This window comes from Gymnodraco acuticeps, unplaced genomic scaffold (genome assembly GCF_902827175.1).
Source record: "Gymnodraco acuticeps unplaced genomic scaffold, fGymAcu1.1, whole genome shotgun sequence".
NCBI lineage: Eukaryota > Metazoa > Chordata > Actinopteri > Perciformes > Bathydraconidae > Gymnodraco > Gymnodraco acuticeps.
Window position 1 is genome coordinate 179,073 of NW_022990565.1, and position 21,415 is coordinate 200,487.

Genomic DNA, 21,415 nt, shown 5'->3' on the forward strand with positions numbered 1-21,415 from the left:
CCGATAGGCTTGACGCCAGGTCATGCTCGCTGTACCTGCTGCAGCTTCACCCTGAATGCAGTACAGCAGCTGCAGAACGATAGATAGAATAGTGAAACACTCACATACATGCACACATAGTGAACGAAAACGGCCAGTCAACGTGTAGGCTATTAAAGTTGAAATCTTCCGGACAAAATTATAAAAGTGCCGGTCAAAGGTCTTCTTTGTTATTTTTTGAGCTTTAAAACAAATGAATAACGACTCTATATAATATAATAATAAAATACACTCTCTTTTTCCTCCCTCTCTTCTGACAGCGTCAGTGTCTGTCTCATGCAGCAGCTGATCCAGTAATGAGTGACCCGGCCGACAGTAAAAAATAAACATATTTATAACTAGTTTAGGTAGTTTGAGAGGTAATTAAAATAGCTAAGGGTGATGATCTGACTTGAAATGTGTGTTTTGCTCCGTTCACCGCTGCATCAGGTGAGCAGAGCTGCATGTCTCCGTCCTGTCAGATTAGACTTCACTCTCGTGTATGTCCATATCGAGAGAAAGATAAATAATCTGAATTCAGTGTGCAGTTTACTTTGACGCAGGGGGTGAGCAGCAGAGGTGGGGAGAGGCGGGGCTATTGCCTCATCATTATCAGAAAATGATCGTATAGGGCGCACACACGGAGCCGTTTGACCCCCCAGAGCGTTGCGTATGCCGTTCTATCAACCTTGGGACCCGTTATCGTTTCCGCAGTCATTTAGTGCCGTATTCGGTCGTCCTCGTGTGTCCGAACGGTCTATATCAGGGCTATTCAACTTCATTAGCAAGTGGGCCAAATAGGAAAATCACATGGGGTTTGTGGGCCACACAATACTTTGTCAAGGAATCACTACAAATAACTCTTGCTTACAGTAGTGTTAATAGATACTAATACATTAAATGAACTAGTCAAGTGCATCCCTTTTTTAACTTTAATTGTATCAACATAAATCATTACAGAAAGCAACCAGTCCATAAAAAAGTAGGAAAGCTTTGGTTACAAGGCTTGACACAAAAGTGCAAAATGTTGCATCTTTAAAACTAAGGAGACATGAGGTTTTTTCCCCAACAGTTCCATGTCCACTAATGTACAAAACAAGATGAATATAATAAAACAGTATTCATCACATTAACAGTAAGTAGCCCTGTTTATAATATCCTCAACACTTCCAAGCATACATAAGGTGCATTGAAGACAACACACGTCCATAAAATGTAATACTAAATGCAAATAGAACATAGTAAAACAATAGCCATCAGACTCACAATAACATTCATATCTTGGATTTTTTTTTTACATTTTTCGAAACAGTAAGTAGGCGTGTTTGAATGACCATAAAATGAATGACCATAAAAACAGATCTGCATACATACATGCATTATACTTCTGTCATGTTTAGCCTGTTTGAGTCAGTGAGAGAAATTACACTGCCTTGATTTAGCTATTTCAGCATAGTTTGGCTCATAAGTGGTAAGAGCAATCCTGAGACACTCATGCAACTTCTCATTGGTCATGGAGCAACGTGCCCTTGTTTTGATGGCATTCATATGAGAAAAGCTAGACTCACAAGTATAGGTAGATCTAAACATTGTCAGTATAAGCAAGGCCACCTTCCTCATTGTGGGGTACTGATACTGGCTAACATGGTTAGACCAAAAGTCCACTACACCCTCAGACTGCAGGAGCTGTTTTAAAGCAAAGGAAGACTGCACATCAACCAGCTCCATCTGAAAGAGGCTCTCATCAATGCAAGATATTACCTCTTTTACTTTTACACAGAAGTCTGCATCAAGCTTGATGGAAAACGGGTCACGAGCAAACTGCAATACCTCAATTGGAATGCTGAAGCCTTGGAATCTGTCAGTAAAGTTATCAGTCAATTTTGTCATGAAGTCTGTCATGACTGGCGTTATGTTTGCTCCCGGTGATGTGGTCATAAATGCACAGAGTTTTGGGAAGTGCAGCAGTTTTGTCATCATTAGGTCTGTTTTGAAGATCGTTAGCTTTGTCTTGAAGGCACAAAGTTTTTCAACCAAATCAGCGATAGACCCTGCAGTTCGCAGTTCAAAGTGTTCAAGTGTCCAAAAATGTCACACAGAAAGTAAACATCTGCCATAAACTGTTCATCTAACATGCGCTCCAAGAGGTTTGTAGCTCGTGTGTGCTTACACGTGCGAAGGAAAGACACAATCTCCTGGCGGAGTTCACAGAAACGATCCAGGACCTTTCCTTTGCTGAGCCATCGGACATCGTTATGGACGAGTAAGTCCGTGTGTTCAGCAAACGTGTCAGCAAGCAGCTGACGGAACAGGCGGTGTTGTAGGCTGGAGGTTGAGCGAATGAAATTCACAATGTTCATGACAGTGTCCATGGTGTTTTTCAAATCACCACTGAGCTTTGCACACAACACAGATTGATGAATAATACAGTGTAAATACTGCATGTGTGGGGCTATGGCAGATAGACGCGCCACCAGCCCCTGCACTCTGCCGATCATAGCCGGAGCGCCATCAGTGACCAACAGGCACACTTTTTTTTAAATCCAGTTGACGTTCGTTAAAAAACGAGACTATCTTTTGAAAGATAACCTCACCTGTAGTGTGTCCCTCCAACGGAATAAGCCCCAGAAGTTCTTCCCTAAAGCGAACTCCATCGAAAAACCTCACATAGATGCACAGCTGGGCCATGTCAGTACAGTCAGTTGATTCGTCCACAGCGATTGATATAAACTCTGCTTTTCGAAGGTTTTCCAAAAGCTTCCCCGACACATCCTTTGCAAGTAGTTCCACTCTGCGAAGTGTTGTTGTGTCTGAGAGAGGTACTTTTTTAATGGCTGAAGGGTCAATAACCACTTCATCGATGACAGCAAGCATGCCCTCTTTAACGGTCTCCGCGTCGGTAAAGGGCCTCTTCTGTCTGGCTAGTGTCCAAGCTACTCGCAGGGATGCTATTGTAGCTCTCTCTTGTTCCGTGCAAAAGCGACTAAAAGCCACTTGACTCCGTTCAAATGATGCTAGCAGTCCCTGTACTTTCCTTCTCCGTTCTTCTGAGCCCACGGGAAAACTGGCAGAAAACGAGCCGTGATTTGAGTTGTAGTGTCGCTTCACGTTGTATTCTTTCATCACGGATATACTTTCGTTGCACAATAAACACACCGGTTTATTACTTGTTGCGGCTGGCAAAGTAAATACATATTTGTCAGTCCATTCATTCTGGAATTGGCGATTTTCCGAATCAACTTTACGTTTCTTGGGCTTGGAGAGAGACATCTTGAAGCTGTTGTTAAGTACTTTCTCTGTGGCCCGCGAACCTAGTGTGTAACGTGAGTTTGACTGAGCCAATGACAATTTTAATGAGCAGAGCGCGGCAGGCAAAATAACGGATTCAAAATAATTCAAATGAATGGAAAAACCAGCGTTTTCGCCGCATCGTTGGATATAGTGTGATCAGACATTAGTTTTATTTATGCTATTACACATATGCCATGTCGATTTGCAGGCAACCTCTTGTGGGCCTGAAAAAAGTTCTGAAGGGCCTGATTCGGCCCGTGGGCCGCTAGTTGAATAGGCCTGGTCTATATGACACTAAACAGTAACGCAAACGACCGTTTTCGTCCTTGTGCGGTCGGGGCCTAAATGTAACCCATCCTATACTAGGAGCAGTGACCTGCTATTGGACAGTGCCCGGGGAGCAATGGAGAGTGTGTGGGGGGGGGGTGTCCGGTGCCTTGCTCAAGGGCACCATGACAGGGCGAAGGAGGTGAACTGGGATCTCTCCAAGTAGAAGTCCTCACTCCATATTTAGCTCTATTCTGGGACTTGAACCGGCGACCTTACGGCTTACAGTCCAAGCCCCTACCTACTGAGTCACTGATGGACAAGGAACCAGGCATTCCCATCCCACTGGGGAAACTCACATGGGTGAACTGAAATGTCGTATAATTAATAATGACTGACACAGAGTTGTCATTTTCCACAATGGGGAGGCAGATCTGTGCAGATAAAATCAGGTTTCCATTGTTGGATGGTAACAAAACCTTCCATCCTCAACCACCATAAAAGGCTGAGGTTGAGCTTTAACTTGTCTCCACTCCAATCACCTTAGCTGAAGATGTGTATCTGCCTTGAGCCCTTTCTTTTCAGTTGCACCATGACTTGAGAGCAAACACAAAGCAGCCGACTGTGAACGACGGGCACAATAAGCTGCGTGGGAGATTTAGCGCTGTGATCTTGACATCCACGCATCACTGAATCTTGTGGGCGCACGGAGGACAGCTTTCGAAAATGTCAGTTCTCAGTTATATTTATCCACTCCCAGTCCACCTCCCCCCATGCTTTGTTACCCTTTTATTTCATTTGCACACCACTCGTGAATGTTTTGATGTCTGTTGTCGGGCTGTCCAAAGGCAGATGAGGTTCCTTTGACATTATCTGTTTCACTTCTCTTACTGTAACTCCCTACGAGGCCCCGAGTGTGTTTGTTCACTACCTTCCCTAATCTGTTTCCTTCATCACGTCAGAAGACCATCTTGCCTTTGCGGCAGTGAATCAGATCTAATGCTAAAGACTCAGAAAACACTTATACTGTATAAACCATAATAGTTGGGTTTACACTACTGTCGCAAATTGCTAATGATATATTATCTGCTCTATATTATATTATAGTTCCCTTTCCATAATCACTACCCACAGCAACCCTGGAGACATGATTTCCTGGTAGCCTTCCTCATAATATACATGAAGTTTACTCCGCATATGAAGACAGTGGCGCTTATTAATGCCCCAGCACCATGGAAAAGGAAAAGATAATGAGTGTGTTGTGAGTCTGAAATTGAGAACTAAGTAAAGGGGGGAGAGTGGCTGCAATGAGGGAATTGTGAATTTCTATGTGTTTCGGAGAAACAGAGAAAAACAGAAGGGAGAGAGGCAGAGAAAACCCTAGAGATGAAAAAGAGAGAGATGCTGAGTGAAACAGAGGGTGGTCAGTCTTTCAGTGTTTTACAGGATCAGATATCACATCTGCCGAGGATACTTATCGATTGGCATTAACAAAAGACTTGCATGCTCTACTCCATTAGCAGGCCAGCTGGTTGCATGTCGCTCTCCACTAGTAGCACCATATCTGCCAGTGTTAGTTTGGGTAAAACTGGATGTACATTTTCTATATTTAAATATGCCTTATCCATCACAATTAAATGTGCTGAGAGTTTGAACCAGTTACTACATATGTTTGTACTGGCTCATTATTTGATCAGATATTTACTTATTTCAACCATAGTTTTGTAAGTTATAAACAGATCCATCCAGGCAAAGTTCCTATTCAATCAAGCATGACTAAGAGTAAGGTTTTTGGAATCATCGGGATCGTATCTGCACCTGTTTCAAAAATATTTCTTCAGCTTTATCACATTAGCTGCCCAATGCTTACTTGATTACTAAATAACACACACTCAGTCCCTTTCCACTGTTTACTGGTGTCCTCCAGTCATGGTGTTTGCTCAAACTAAACTTGAAGAAAGTGCCAAGGTTTATGTCAAACTTTGGGCGCTTTATGCCAAATAAGAGAATTTTTATGGGGTGAGAATGAAGTGATGATACAGCTACATTTACCAGAGTAATTACTTGGATTTAGTGTCTTGCCATGCTTTCCCAGAAGACTCAGCCCACTTTGGGTAGATTAGGTCTGCTTCTTTCAAATAAATACAAACAAGAGAAGCAAAAATTAGCCACAGTGACTTCCATACACTAGGTGGTCGTAATACCACAGTCTTATGGACAGAGGGGATCAGTTTACTGGAAGACCACACGTCTGAAATAATCTGCCCTCAGAACAGAGACAACTCTCTCTGAATACTCCCATTTTACTGCACTTTACAGGGTGAAAGTCCAAAAATATGTCATCTGTATGGTTGTCTGTAAATGCCCAAACCACCCAATTGGTTTTAATTATAGTCTGCGGCTTCTCCAAAACAACATGAAGTTTATTATAAAGCATGATGTGTGCATTTTAGGTGTTGCTTGCCTCTGCATTATATCGTATAGTTGGGTGTGTGTGTGTCAAGTATGTAAAATTGCTTCATGTGACCATACCACAGGGGAGCCCTTGTTTCCCTTTACCGTAAATAACAACGTCTTTGCATATTTTGAGCCTGACATGCCTGGGGCCATTGGAGCAGCACATGGGTGACATTTATCAGAGCATCACGAAACCTTGATTTGAACTCCTTTGTGATGGTTGCACTTCCCATTTTGATCACAGCACAACATTATTATCTTCTCTGTTGTCGCTTGCAGGGCTTTTCAACTCAATACGTCCCAGCTCTCTGTAGCTTCTAACCAGATTGTGTGTCTGCAGCCCGGTCCCCGGCCTCGCTAATCGTTACGTCTGTGTAGAGCAACTTTCCTGTCAATCACCGCCACAGTGGCAGTGTTGTTCCCAGGCCCAACCTTCCTGTCAGAAGCCCTCAGTCTGAAGAACAGAGGACAAAGGGATGACGGATGGGCAAAGGTCCCTCGCAGGGAAGTACAGTATAGAAGGTGCGCGCTGTAAAGGGTGACAATGAGCACATTCAGGCAGACACAATACAGAGCCTCGGAGCCTCTCTGAGAGAGAGAAGCCCAGCATCAGGCCAACGCAGTCCCCTACAGCAGTCAGCCAGCAGCAGGATGGAGCCAGGGGTTATCACCCAGTCCTGAACAACACTCCTATTGACTGGGAGCAAATAAAATAAGAGAGGGAATGCAGATCAGAAGAGAAAGGAAAGGGGCCATGTGAACACACCAGGAGAAGAAATATAATCGATTAAGTAGAGAGGGGGAAAAACATATTTTCCTTTTCGACTGACCCATCATCTGGCCCCACATGCCACCACGTGTTGCCGGCCTGTGAGGATTCACGTTCCTTCTGATCAGCAGCCCAGCCATCCGCCCGCTCTGTGCGCCGGCTCGTCGCTGTGTGAGTGTGTTTATTTTAGAGCGTGTGACTCACACTTCCTGTGCTCTGCCAGTGAGGCAAAGCTCTATGGAACAGCAGGACCTCCGTTCATTCTCAATTCTCTCTTTCTCTTTCTCCCTCCTCTCTCTGTCGTGTTGCACGGCTGATAGGCCTAACCCGAGTTCTGCGTAATGCGGGGGCAGCACGGTGAAGTAAATGGGACATGTTCACATAGGCAGATGGTTGTCACTGAGGAAGAAGCTGGCTGTGTTTTTTCTTAATCTGCCACTACAATAGGATAACTTTGCTGATTTGAAGGTGATCATTGCGAGGAATCGCCCTCAGGGTTGTGTGTGACAGGGGAAAACCCAGAGTAAGACCTGTTTGTAATCCTATCCATCAGCTCTTGTCCTTAATCCGTAGTTGCATGTTTTTGGCAGTCGTGCACTTCAGTTACGTGACAATTGATGCCATACTGTTGTTTCAGATAGGATGGTAGGATTTTTTTGGAGATGTTACGGGAATAAGAGTCACTTTTAGTTTCTTCTTGCTACCGCATCTTCTTCCTCCCCTTGCATTTGTACAGTGGAAACATTTATACACTGTCTTCTCCCTCTCCCTCTCTCTCCATCACTCTTTTTTTTTGCCTCACCCCCAGCCTGTCTCTCCCTCCCTCTTTCTCTTTCTCTCTCGGCAACACACCCACTCAAACAGTCATATCCGCTCTCACTCTCTGGCTCTCCCTGCTTGTCTCACAGTGCCTGTGAAGCATCTCTGAGGGGGAAGACCAGACTGCGCTGTCAGGTAATTTAAACTGTCTGTGTCTCTCTCTCTCTCATTTTCTCTCTTTCTGCATGCCCCTCCCCCTCTCCTCACTCTTTCTCTCCCTGTCTTGCTCTCTGGTTAAAATCCATCTCTGTCTTCCTCTCTCTCCTTGGTCTTTTCCCCTCTCTCTTTCCCTACATATCCCGTTACTTTACTTGTCAGCTATTTCAAGTGAGTTATTTAGTTATTGTAGCTGTTTCACACAGGATCGTTTATTATTTCAAATGTGTTGTTTGAAACCTTAGTATTTTGTACAGCAAGTCAAAGGATTTAAGTTTGTGAATGTCAAAAACTCTGCTTAACGAAACCTTGCTCGTTTTAGTATGACAAAGGGAACTGAATTATATGCACATGATGATACAAGGATTTAAATTTGCAGATGTATTTAAAATTTGAAACAAGAAAACAAGTTTTAATTCGAATCAGGATCATTTACCTTTGGAAATGTGTTATTTATTCCTTATCTGAGTTGAGGGTCTTAAGATAGCTCTCTACTCAGAGGTAAAGCCCTCTGAGACCAATTTTGGACCATCCATCCATCCATCCATCCATCCATCCATCCATCCATCCATCCATCCATCCATCCATCTTCTCCCGCTTATTCGTGGTCGGGTCGCGGGGGTAGCAGTTCCAGCAGAGAGCCCCAAACTTTCTTTTCCCTGGCGACATCAACCAGCTCTGACTGGAGGATCCCAAGGCGCTCCCAGGCCAGCGAAGAGATATAATCCCTCCACCTGGTCCTAGGTCTACCCCTTGGTCTCTTCCCAGCTGGACGTGCCTGGAACACCTCCCTAGGGAGGCGCCCAGGTGGCATCCTAACTAGGTGCCCGAATCACCTCAACTGGCTCCTTTCGACGCGAAGGAGGAGCGGCTCAACTCCGAGTCCCTCCCTGATGACCGAACTTCTCACCTTATCCCTAAGGGAGACACCAGCCACCCTGCGGAGAAAACCCATCTCGGCCACTTGTATCCGCGATCTCGTTCTTTCAGTCATGACCCATCCTTCATGACCATAGGTGAGGGTAGGAACGAAAATGGCCCGGTAGACAGAGAGCTTTGCCTTCTGGCTCAGCTCCCTTTTCGTCACAACGGTGCGGTAAAGCGACTGCAGTACCGCTGCCGCTGCTCCGATTCTCCAGCCCATCTCACGCTCCATTGTTCCCTCACTCGAGAACAAGACCCCGAGATACTTGAACTCCTTCACTTGGGGTAAGGACTCATTCCCTACTTGGAGTGGACAGTCCATCGGTTTCCTGCTGAGAACCATGGCCTCAGATTTGGAGGTGCTGATCCTCATCCCAGCCGCTTCACAGTCGGTTGCGAACCGATCCAGTGAGGGCTGAAGGTCGCAGACCGATGAAGCCATTAGAACCACATCATCTGCAAAAAGCAGTGGTGCAATCCTTAGTCCACCGAACTGCAGACCCCCTCCCCCATGACTACGCCTCGAAATCTGATCCATGTATATTACAAACAGGATTGGTGACAAAGCGCAGCCCTGGCGGAGGCCAACCCTTACCGGAAATGGGTCCGACTTACTGCAGAGGACCCGGACACAGCTCTCGCTTTGGGAGTACAGAGATTGGATGGCCCTGAGTAGAGACCCCCTCACCCCATACTCCCGCAGCACCTCCCACAGTAACTCCCTGGGAACTCGGTCATACGCCTTCTCCAAGTCTACAAAACACATGTAGACCGGATAAGCGTACTCCCAGGCCCCCTCCAGGATCCTTGCGAGAGTAAAAAGCTGATCCGTCGTTCCACGACCAGGACGGAATCCGCATTGTTCCTCCTCAATCTGAGGTTCGACAATCGACCTGACCCTCCTTTCGAGTACCTTAGAGTAAACTTTCCCGGGGAGGCTGAGTAGTGTGATGCCTCTGTAATTGGCACACACCCTCTGATCCCCCTTTTTAAAAAGGGGAACCACCACCCCGGTCTGCCACTCCTTCGGTACTGTTTCCGACTTCCACGCAACGTTGATGAGACATGTCAACCATGACAGTCCCTCAACACCCAGAGCCTTCACCATTTCCGGGCGGATCTCATACACCCCCGGGGCTTTGCCACTGTGGAGTTGTTTGACGACCTCAGTGACCTCCCCCCGGGAGATTGGTGTTGATCCCCCGTCATACTCCAGCTCTGCCTCTAACATAGAGGGCGGAGTTGTCGGGTTCAGGAGTTCCTCAAAGTGTTCCTTCCAACGCCCTAACACTCCATCAGTTGAGGTCAACAACGTCCCATCCTTACTGTACACAGCTTGGATGGTTCCCTGCCTCCCCCTCCTGAGGTGTCGGACAGTTTTCCAGAACAATTTTGGTGCCGCCCGAAAGTCCTTCTCCATGTCTTCTCCGAACTTCTCCCACACCCGCTGCTTTGCCTCGACCACGGATGAGGCTGCTGCCCTTCGGGCCTGTCGGTACCTTGCAACTGCCTCGGGAGTCCCCCGGGATAACAAATCCCTGAAGGCCTCCTTCTTCAGTCGGACGGCTTCCCTGACCACCGGTGTCCACCAGGAGGTTCGAGGGTTACCGCCCCTTGAGGCACCTAGGACCTTGAGACCACAGCTCCCCGCCGCGGCTTCGGCAATAGAGGCTTTGAACACCGACCACTCTGGTTCAATGTCCCCAACCTCCACAGGAATGCCCGAAAAGCTCTGCCGGAGGTGTGAGTTGAAAGCCTCCTGAACTTGGGCCTCCTCCAGACGTTCCCAGTTCACCTGAACTACACGTTTGGGCTTACCAGGTCTATCCAGAGGCTTCCCCCGCCACTCGACCCAACTCACCACCAGATGGTGATCAGTTGACAACTCCGCCCCTCTCTTTACCCGAGTGTCCAAAACATACGGCCTCAGGTCCGATGATACGATAACGAAATCGATCATGGACCTTCTGCCTAGGGTGCTCTGGTACCACGTACACTTATGAGCATCCTTATGTTCGAACATGGTGTTTGTTATGGCCAATCCATGACTAGCACAGAAGTCCAGTGACAAACCACCACTCCGGTTCAGATCAGGGGGGCCGTTCCTCCCAATCACGCCCCTCCAAGTGTCTCCATCATTGCCCACATGTGCGTTGAAGTCTCCCAGCAAGATTAAAGAGTCCCCTTCAGGAGCCCCATACAGGACTCTTTCCAGGGCCTCCAAGAAGGCTGTATACTCTGAACTGCTGTTGGGTGCATAAGCACACACAACAGTCAGAGTTTTCCCCCCCATAACCCGCAGGCGTAGGGAGGCCACCCTCTCGTCCACTGGGGTAAACTCCAACAATGAAGCACCTAACCGGGGACTTGTGAGTATCCCCACACCCGCCCGGCGCCTCACACCTTGAGAAACTCCGGAGAAGAATAGAGTCCAACCCCTATCCAGAAGTAAGGTTCCAGAGCCGACGCTGTGCGTAGAGGTGAGCCCAACCAGATCCAACTGGTAACGCTCCACCTCCCGCACAAGCTCCGGCTCCTTCCCCCCCAGAGAGGTGACGTTCCACGTCCCCAAAGCCAGCTTCTGTCGCCCGGGTCTGGTCCGTCGAGACCCTCCGCTTTCACTGCCACCCTTCTGGCAGCGCACCCGACCCCATCGCTGTTTCCCGGCCACCAGACGCTCGCCGACGAGTCCTCCTTCTGGGCCTGGCTCCAGAAGGGGACCCCGGGCTTCCTCCGGGCCGGGTATCCTCACTTCTTGTATCGTCTTTCATGAGGTCTTTTGAACCAATCTTAGTCTGGCCCCTTGCCTGAGACCAATTTGCCATGGGAGACCCTACCAGGAACACAAGGTTCCAGACAACACAGCCCCCAGGTCAGGGCACACAAACCTCTCTACCACGGTAAGGTGCTGGTTCTTCAGAGAGGTTGGACCATATAACTAAAATTGACAAACTAAGTGACTAGAAAAAAGATGATATCCATCCATGAAGGTCCTGGCCTTAAATAAATGATGGAAAACCTGGCAACCTGCAATTTAGTTCAAGTTGTGGTCAGTGTGTTTTTACAGTTGATTATGTCACCAAAAAGAGCCAATTTTCCACTACCAGGGATATCATTAAAAAACTCTCAGCGCAATCTTGTCCTGGCGTTGAGGTGTGCATTACCCGGCTCTGCTGTGCCACTCATGTTTGATTCAAAGACCCGTATTGACCTGCAGTTCACTGGCTTGTGTTTAATCAAAGGGAACACTGCAACGCTTGTCAACTGCCAGTCTTATCAAAGCCCTGTGAAATCCTTCCCTGTAACCTCTCGCCTCAGAGATGCAGTTATCCCCATGCATCCCGCGCGGCGCTGAGGGAGAGTGAGTGAGAGCTCTGGTATGTGCTGTTTTTTCAGACGGCGTTCTCCTTAGCGAGCGACTTCTCCTGACACCAGTGATATCCCTGGGTGAGTGTGAGCGTTGGCCTTTGAGGTTTTACGCTCTCTCCAGGTTTTCTTTTCCAGTCATTTACCCCTAAACCAAACTGCGGTTCTGTGATTGGTTAGCAGGATTTATTTGATTGACAGCTTGGTTTTTGGTGGTGTCCTATGATTTAACTTTCCGTTTACCTTATACTCAAGGAATGCTGGTGAGCCTCCTGTACAGTAAAATATGTTGTATTGCTTCATTGCGGTTCCTTTCTTCGCAAACCTTACAGTATGTGTTAATCTGTTGTGAGGTCAGCAGCTCCTCACTAAGACACTAAGATGTCGAGGGTCATGCCAGCTTGTCAATGCACGCCAAGACCAAGCTTTTCCCCTCTTCACTTCCTGCTGCCAGTGTGCGTCTGTAGTCAGAAAGGATGCTGGGAGATAAATTTAGACCTCCAGCTCCCTCTCCATCTGCCGTTGCTCAGAGTAGGCTGGTTTCCATGGGAACCTGCACCAGGCTACCGCCAGTAGGAGAGAATGGGGGGAGAGAGAGGTGTGTGTGTGTGTGTGTGTGTGTGTGTGTGTGTGTGTGTGTGTGTGTGTGTGTGTGTGTGTGTGTGTGTGTGTGTGTGTGTGTGTGTGTGTGTGTGTGTGTGTGTGGTGTGTGTGTGTGTGTGTGTGTGTGTGTGTGTGGTGTGTGTGTGTGTGTGTGTGTGTGTGTGTGTGTGGTGTGTGTGTGTGGTGTGTGTGTGTGTGTGTGTGTGTGTGTGTGTGTGTGTGTGTGTGTGTGTGTGTTGTGTGTGTGTGTGTGTGTGTGTGTGTGTGTTGTGTGGTGTGTGTGTGTGTGTGTGTGTGTGTGGTGTGTGTGTGTGTGTGTGTGTGTGTGTGTGTGTGTGTGTGTGCCTGCCTGCATTTGGAGCGGTATGACAGCAGATTTTTTTTAAAGCACTTAAGAGGGTTTCTCTGTTCTCAGGGCACAAGGTAATTTAAGGTTGAGCCCATATTTTTCTCCACCATTACCAGCTGCATGAATGCGTCTGGGTATTGATGAGGAAATGAACACAAACTCTGCCTGGCTGTACTCTCCTGTGCATGATAATGACGTTTTCACTGTAAAACTGCTGCAAAGCTGCTGCGCGACTTATCGAGCAGAATCTGATCCAAACTGTTTGTTTAATGGGATTTCTAGTTTGAGGAGTGGAACGGCTGGACTTAATAGACACAGCGGAGATGATGGAAGGAGGTGTGTGTGTGTGTGTGTGTGTGTGTGTGTGTGTGTGTGTGTGTGTGTGTGTGTGTGTGTGTGTGTGTGTGTGTGTGTGTGTGTGTGGGTGTGTGTGTGTGTGGTGTGTGTGTGTGTGTGTGTTGTGTGTGTGTTGTGTGTGTGTGTGTGTGTGTGTGTGTGTGTGTGTGTGTGTGTGTGGTGTGTGTGGTTGTGTGTGTGTGTGTGTGTGTGTGTGTGTGTGTGTGTGTGCAGTAGCTCCCGCAGATACCTGCATCAGTGTCTGTTTCTGCTGACAAAGCACCTTTGCATCGACACACATTCCTCACTCATCCTCTTCTCTCCGTGGACCAGGTCTTTAATCACATTTTAGGCACAGACACCAGAAACTAGTTCACACAACAAATCCCGGCATATGAGACTGCTCTGTGAATTACATACAGAATAAGGAAACCAGAAGGGTGTGTTCACAATTTGTCATTTACTTACTCCGTCTAATATTAGCTTTGTGGTTTTCATCTGACATCTTCAATCAAAAGAACAGCAGCATTTAACATCCGCATCAGTGGCTTCCCGCTCTCACCTCAGCCTAAAAATAGATCAGAGTGAAGACTGCTCATCGATAAGGTGAGAGAAATGTATATAACCTGTGTGCTTCACCACAAGTGTTAACATCCTCAACTGATTTATATTGAGCCAATAGAGCATTAAAGTGTTGCACGTAATACGTAGTTGCCGTTGATGAAGTAATCTCTGTGGAATGAGGATGATGAGAAAGGAAAACCCGTCGTCAGACAGCAGGAGGATGAGTGTATGCAGGGTAGGTCACCTCAGGGCACGGCTTCTGATTGGCTGGTCTGACGTCTCGCAGCAGATTCAGGGCTGCTGTGTGTTCGTGGCTATGGGGAGAGGAGTACTGTACACTGTATGTGCGCTGTGGGGTGCATGTATGGTTTAATGTAGGCTAGACTCAGGCTTTCCTTCTTCCTGGCAAGTCCTTGACTCTGTGTTTCCCCTGCTCAGAGCTGGCAGTCTAGACTGCCATGAATAATGTAAGCAGTGCCCTCCCCAACCTTAAAAACCCTCAGTGGTTCCCAAACTTTTTGTGCCCAAGGCACACCAAAGGACAAGTAAAAATCTCAAGGCACACCTATTGTGCAAAAATAGCCCTTATAACACGTGTTATCACTCATATCATGTAAAATATCTGTAAATGTGCATAATTATTTACTAATGCCAAATAAAATGTGACAAAGACAACTATATTACTCATGAAATATTTATTAACTAAATATTTCAGAAATTAATTTGAAACTTTATCAAATTAGGCTTCATCAAAGCAGCAACACACTCATTTAAACCAGACAGGTCACAAAATTAAAAATGAGGCAAAGGAAACTCAGCAGAAATTCTGCACAGAGAACTGTCAATGCAAGGAAGCTGCATTGTCCATGGTCCTGAACTAAATTATAAATGTAACATTTCAGCAATCAGCATTGAAACATGTGCTATTGTAAATATTTTGCCGATTTACAAATTAGTGAGATACATGTGCCTGTCGGGGCGCTCAGAATTTTTTTATCCTTGGTGGCACTGAGGAGAGGGCCACTCGCAAGTCCTGTTCAACAGAGAGCCGTGAACTCCTGTTGTTCTTCATGTAAATCAGAGTAGAGAACGCCAACTCCAGAGATGGGGTCGTTACTATTTTTTAAAAATATATTACATATTACTTAAAAAGTAATATATTACACTACTTCGTTACTATCTACATAAAGTAACTCGTTACTTTACTCGTTACTTTACTTGCCGAGCACGTACGAACTGCGCATGCGTGAGTGGCAATAACTTTCCTTACCAGCAGGCGGCGGTAGTGTGTATTTGTCATTCCAAACAGACAACAACCGGAAGACAGAGAAGAAGAACAGACTACGTGATATAAACAAACAAATAGCGTGTGCGGTAGCTTCACCTTAGCATGTGTTCTTTGCAGGTGTTTGTTGAGGTTTGACGTGGTGTTTCCAGCAGAGGATAACAGCTTCTGGCCTGGACACAGTTTGCACCTCACCATCACATTCCTGTCTATTCTTCGGACGAACTCAAAATAATGGGCATACCTCCACCCCTCGAAAGTTATCGCTGACTCAGCCATGTTTATGCAGCACTGCACGTGGAGATGTGGACGCACAAGTCGCGCAGATTACGTACATATAAACCTACAAAGTACGGATATAGTAAATTAAAAAGTCATTATTTTTGTGTAGTTGTATATTGCAATAAATAATGTATGGTTGTCACAACATCCGTTTGGGAACCACATCGCCCTGTTTAAGGGCCACATCAACGTCTATGCCAAAGATCATTAAACGTACACTCTGATAACTGACTACATGAGCAAAGACATTTATTACAGCGGGGTTGAGGAGGACACTTGGTCTTGGTCCTTGTGTTTTCCCTCCTGCTCAACCCTTCTATTTTCTATTCGCACGTCATGCTTCCTGCTCTTCTTCTTCTACTACGTCACAAGTTCAACCAGCGATGTTCTCATCCAATTGTATCTCTAAAATGTAAAAGGATCAACTCTTGTCAGTCAGGATCTGATATAAAAACTGAGCGAACTGTAGTGGTGGACATTAACTAAATACATTTACTCAAGTACTACCAATACTTTTATATATTACCGGCTTCAACATTAAAGTAGTGAACACATTCATTCTTCCAATAAATACTAATGCAATCCAACATATCATCTGAGGTTTTTATACACCATTTCTTCTTTTACTTCAGTAAACCTCCTTCACCATTGGCGGGCTCCATTCCCTCTTTATCTAACCTCTCTGCAGACTCCAGCGAGTGATGTGTCTCTTTGGCTCAACAGCTCGATTCAGAAAAGGGCTGCCATCACATACAAAAGTCTTCCTGTACATTTGAAAAGGTGGAAGATGAGCAAATGAAAACAGAGAAGTGAATTATAATTGCTGTTGATTCAGTTTGTTGTGCTGCCTAATTGCTGTGTGTTGATGGTAAAAGTCTGTTGTAATCAAAGAAACACACACTCAACAGACTATCTGCCCTCAGCAGATGTGGGGGAACGCGGAGACGGAGCCGAGAATCTGTCAAGTTGTTTCCAAGAGGAAGACTGATTCTCTTCCTTTTTTTTTTACCCTCCACTGTAAACTGGCTCTAATGAAGGTTGACTGTGAAGTGTTTTTTTAAAAAAAAATATTGTGAGAGCAAAAGTGTGGCTCATTAAAAAAAAAAAAAACTGTCAATGCTGCCTTGCCATCGCAGGCACCTTGAGCTGCAGTCTGCAGCCACTGGATCACTGATTCAGTCTTTTTCTATCTTCCCCACCTCTTCTCATGTCATCCTGCACTCTTTCTTACCCATACTTTATCTGCATATAATATCATCTATACATTTTCTATCTATTACCCCTCAGATTCTGCATTAGCTCTGTATCCGTACCGACCCCTTGTTATCCTCTCTCCTCTTTAATATCAGAGGTGTTGCTCGCTGTCTGCACCATCACAGAGATCTACAGCTGTGAGGTGAACACACGCAGCGTCCTCCTTCAGTGATCGCTGATCTGCAGAGTCTGAGGGGGGAGAAAATAGTGTCAACGTCTTGGGCGATGATTGATGCTCTGGATGAGCCTGTGCTGGGACTGTCAGCAGTTGGGCATGGCTGCTCAGTGAAAATGTTATGATTAGCCCCATCCATTCCCAGAATGTGTTTTGATTGGCCGCAATACAAGAATCTTGTGTCTGGAGCTGAAACGGAGCACAGGATTTGTAGTAAGTGGGGAATATTACAGAACATGCATCTTGATAAAAGGGGAGATTTTGTCGCGCCCGCTAGTCTCTGTGATCAGCTATATTGGCACCTCATAAACACAGCTCTGTAGTAGTGTGTGAGTGGGAAATATTACACTACATCCGTCTTGATAAAAGTTTTTTTTTTTTTTTTTTACAGGCTTCATAACAAGCAGCCCTCATTAACACTGAACCCTGGTGCCTGTATACCAGCAGAGTGTGAGGGGCTGAGGCTGAAATGCAGTTGCTGTGTCAAATCCCTTTATCCACTAGAAAACAGCTCCCCCTCCATTTACCCCCTTTGGCCTAAGTGCCAGATCAGATAAGGATAGGCCATATTTCCAACATTTGTTTTGACTCCTTGCCTTGACACTGTGGTCTTCTCTGCCGTGAGCTGCTCTGACTCCTGCAGACTGGGCCAGTCATGGGTCGGATATGAATCAGATATGTCTCTTTTAGAGTCAAAGATTAAGATTAAGATGGACTTTTATTAATCCCTCGTGGGGAAATTGTTTCTCTGCATTTGACCCATCCTAGTGTTAGGAGCAGTGTGCTGCCATTTTGAACGGCGCCCGGGGAGCAGTGTGGGGAACGGTGCCTTGCTCAGGGACACCTCGGTAGCACTTGGTCTTGCCGGGACTTGAACTGGTGACCTTCCAGTTGCCAAGCCAAGAACCTATCAACTTCGCCACCACCGCCCCAAAGTCTTAATTTGAAGGGAATTTGAAAGAAGTGTGTGTACAGTATGTGGAAATACACATATGCCTGTGAGCTGAGATCACCATGCCAGTAACAGAACATCTTCATCCCACATTTCTAAATAGATTTACAGCAGCTGTGCCTCTGTCTCCTGAATCACTGCACACTATCCGCTTATTAAGAGTTGAAGCCAGGACAGACGAGAAGCAATAACATGTTGATGATGCAATTACCTTGATAATGTGCTCATTAAAACACTGACCTCGCTCAACACTACGCCTGAAATGTAACCCGATTTGTCATAGTATGATATGTAGGGGCAATTCTTAATAAGGGAGTTTGATAGGACACTAATGATTTTGGCCTCCTGCCCTACCAACATAACTCTTTTTCAGACTGCATGGCAGGCTTTTTAGCAACCTTTAGACGTCAAGGAGCTTGAATAATCATTACAGGATTGTGTGCCGAAGTAAAAACAATAAGTGTGGTTTGATATTGAGTAAGAAAAAGGTTTATAACGCTGCGAGAATGGGTCTGCGGAGAGCATTTCTCCGCGATGCCAACTCGTCTATTACCAGCGTTCAGGGAGCTCTATGCAAGACAGTCAATGGGGACTCCCTGTTAGTTAGCCAAGGGATCCTGGTATGTGAGGTGCTCTGCAGATTTGTCCATTTGGGTCATTTGTTGTTGATTTGGGTGTTCACACGTCAGAGAACCCAGGAAGAAAACAATGGAAAAAGAGAAATCTCCAACGAGGCGTTCTGGGGCAGCATAGACAGGTCTTTTCTGTGTTAGAGTTTTACTTGCTACAGGGTGTACTTTGAGGGTTTTTGACTGCAAAAAAACCTTCATAACACACAAGCGGACGGGTAATAACCGGAAAAGCATGACATGGGCCCTTTTAAATTTGTTTCGTCTAAGAAAAAGTTGTATTCCTGTTTTTTATTTGTAAAGCGAAGCATTTCTTACAGTACTTTTGCATGCTGTTAATCTCTGTGACCAAATCTTTTTTTAAGAATCTAAAGATGTTTCTGTGTTTCTTTTCAGAAACAAACACTCGTGACAACCAACAAAGGAAAAGCAGAGAAGACTTTGGGAGGACTGTTCAGAATGGCTGAGGCTGGACAGAAGCAGAGCTGCTTTGTACAGACACATGATCCATGTTTACCTGCAGCCGTGCAGCTCCAGGGCATCTTTTAATGATGCCTCATTTGGTCCTCTTGAATAACTCTTGGCCCACACTCAAAAAGGCCCTCCATTGTAATTTACAGTCGTCGATGTTCCCCTGCCTCTGACCTCTCAGCTGCCATGCGGTTGGCCCCATGAGGCTCTGAGAGCCCCTCCGTGTGTGTCTGTGAGGCCTCCTCCCCACTCTATGGAGGCTGAGCCCAGCCGTCCGGCTGATGGGGAGTGCTCGGGAAGGCAAGAGCAGCATGAGACTGCTGAATCCTCTCTAGGATCTGTCCCACCTCAGCAGCCCCAGCAGCCTCCTACCCCTCGCCCTTCACACAGAGCTTTGGGCCGCCTGCAAAATCGCCAACCCAAACGCTCCGACCTTCTGCTTCGGTTACAGCAGCAGCAAGCGGTAACATGGCAGAATTCGGACAGCGCAGGTCCCTCAGGAGGCAGCTTCTGCTCTCCAGCTTCCTCATCAAGCTCATCCCTCCTGACTACTTCCTCCAACCCGGGTGAGCATGTTCATGGGGTTCCATCTCAGTCCAGCCAAGACAACCCAGAAGGAGTCAGCTCACCCAGAAAAGGGGAAAAGAAACCCCAAAAACCAGGGAAATATGTGTGTACTTATTGCGGCCGTCCATGTGCCAAGCCAAGCGTTCTTCAGAAACACATTCGCTCCCATACGGGAGAAAGACCCTACCCTTGTGCCCCCTGTGGCTTTTCATTCAAGACCAAGAGCAACCTGTACAAGCACCGCAAGTCCCATGCCCATCGCATTAAAGCGGGGCTATCGTCCAGTCGTGATGAGCCCAGTTTGAGTGGACCAGAGGGCAGTGGCGTTGGAGAAGACCCTGAAGAACACACAGAAGGAGAAAGCACTGAGTCTGAAGAAGAGACGGGCCAACATAGGAAGTCCTCCTCAAAGGTAATGTTGGGCCAGCAGAGAAAAGGTGGTAAGGAGCCGCTGGGAGGCTCAGAGGAGAGCCAGAGGCTTGAAGACTCTCAGGCTATCAAGCAAAGGCTGGCACTGAGGCTTAGTGAAAGGAAACGTGGCCCGAAGACTTCTTCAGATGACCGTCTTTCATCCCTCTCCACCTCATCTTCCTCTCTGGGCCCCGGCAGTAGGGGAAGCACAGAGTCTGGCTACTTCTCCGGGTCAGGCAGCACTGACCTGTCCCAAGTTAGCCCTCCCAGTGCCAGTGCCAAAACCTACGCAGAAATTATTCTAGGTAAATATGGAAGGCTGGGAGGGCAGCAGCGCAGTCCCCATCAGCAGCAGCCTCATACTTCACTTTCTTCATCCTCAGGAAGGGAGGAGAAGAGCCTTACTTTCGCTGTACCCAAAACCCAAGTAATAGAACACATTACTAAACTCATCACTATCAATGAAGCGGTAGTGGACACCCGTGAGATTGACAGTGTGAAGCCCAGACGCTCCTCTCTGTCCAGGAAGAGCAGCATGGAATCACCCAAATGTACCACCCCTAAAGATCCCTACGCATTTGATCCCAAAGGTGAAGCCCCTGGCCCCAGTGGTTTGAAGCACCTTCAACATCCTGAGGCAGATCCAACGGGAACCCAGGAGCTGTCAGGGGCGCCTCTGCTAAGAAGCCACTCAATGCCATCCTCTACCAGCCAAGGAGAGCCACCCAGCTGCGGCACCATGTCTCCCGGAGGTTACCGTCTCTGCCAGTCCTTCGATGAGCAGCAAGCAGTGGTAGCAGACATAAGGGTTGGCCATGTCCAGCGTATGCTGAGGCGCCAGCCTGCCATAGAAGTTCCCCTGGGAGCTGAGCTCATGCTAGAAGACTCTGACCCCACTTCTTCCTCTTCCGCCAGGCAGCAACAACAACAGCTAAAGAGTCAGAGCCTGTTGGACTGTGAAGCATGCGGGGCCCACTTCCAACACAGTGAAAGCTATGAGGCCCACAGAGACATGTGCTCAAGACAGCAAACGCTGGAACAAGAGAGCAGGGAGACAAGTAGAACAAGTAGAACAAGCAGGGAGGATCGTCCCCAGATGATGATGCACTTTAAGTTCCGAGCCCTGGCCATGGCGGTGAGGAAGAGGAGGAAAGAGGAAAGTCTAGAGGAGGACCCTCCCAGCCCTGGATCTGTAGCCACTTCAGGAAACTCTGCAGGCCTCAACCCTGTGCCAAGCAGACCAGAGCATAGCCAGGCCCTCTCAGGTTTGTTTATGTTGCCCTGCAGATCAAATTATAACAACATTATCCTGTGTTAGCAACACTTCTGTGCTATCATTCATTTGTATGCTCTTTAAAATCTTAGAAATGTGAATGACCAAACAATTATTTCAAAAATGCTAATAAACATAATTAAAGTCAAAGAACTACTATGGGAAATGACACTACACTATAGACAATTGCTTGTATA

The 21,415-nt window shown here is 46.8% G+C and overlaps 1 protein-coding gene across 3 annotated transcripts in view; it reads left to right on the top strand.

Annotated features, from left to right (window-relative positions):
* Positions 1–21,415, top strand: part of LOC117553729 (transcription factor HIVEP3) — a 50,096-nt gene that overhangs the window by 18,715 nt on the left and 9,966 nt on the right. Inside the window, exons 2-3 of one of the 3 annotated variants that reach the window (XM_034227778.1) lie at positions 7,711–7,756; positions 18,893–21,210. In XM_034227778.1, coding sequence (XP_034083669.1) covers positions 19,221–21,210 — 1,990 coding nt within the window. In that variant the 5' untranslated portion in view covers positions 7,711–7,756; positions 18,893–19,220. Of the gene's footprint in view, positions 1–7,710; positions 7,757–18,892; positions 21,211–21,415 lie in introns of those variants that run through there. The other 2 variants (XM_034227779.1, XM_034227780.1) reach the window with 2 other exon arrangements.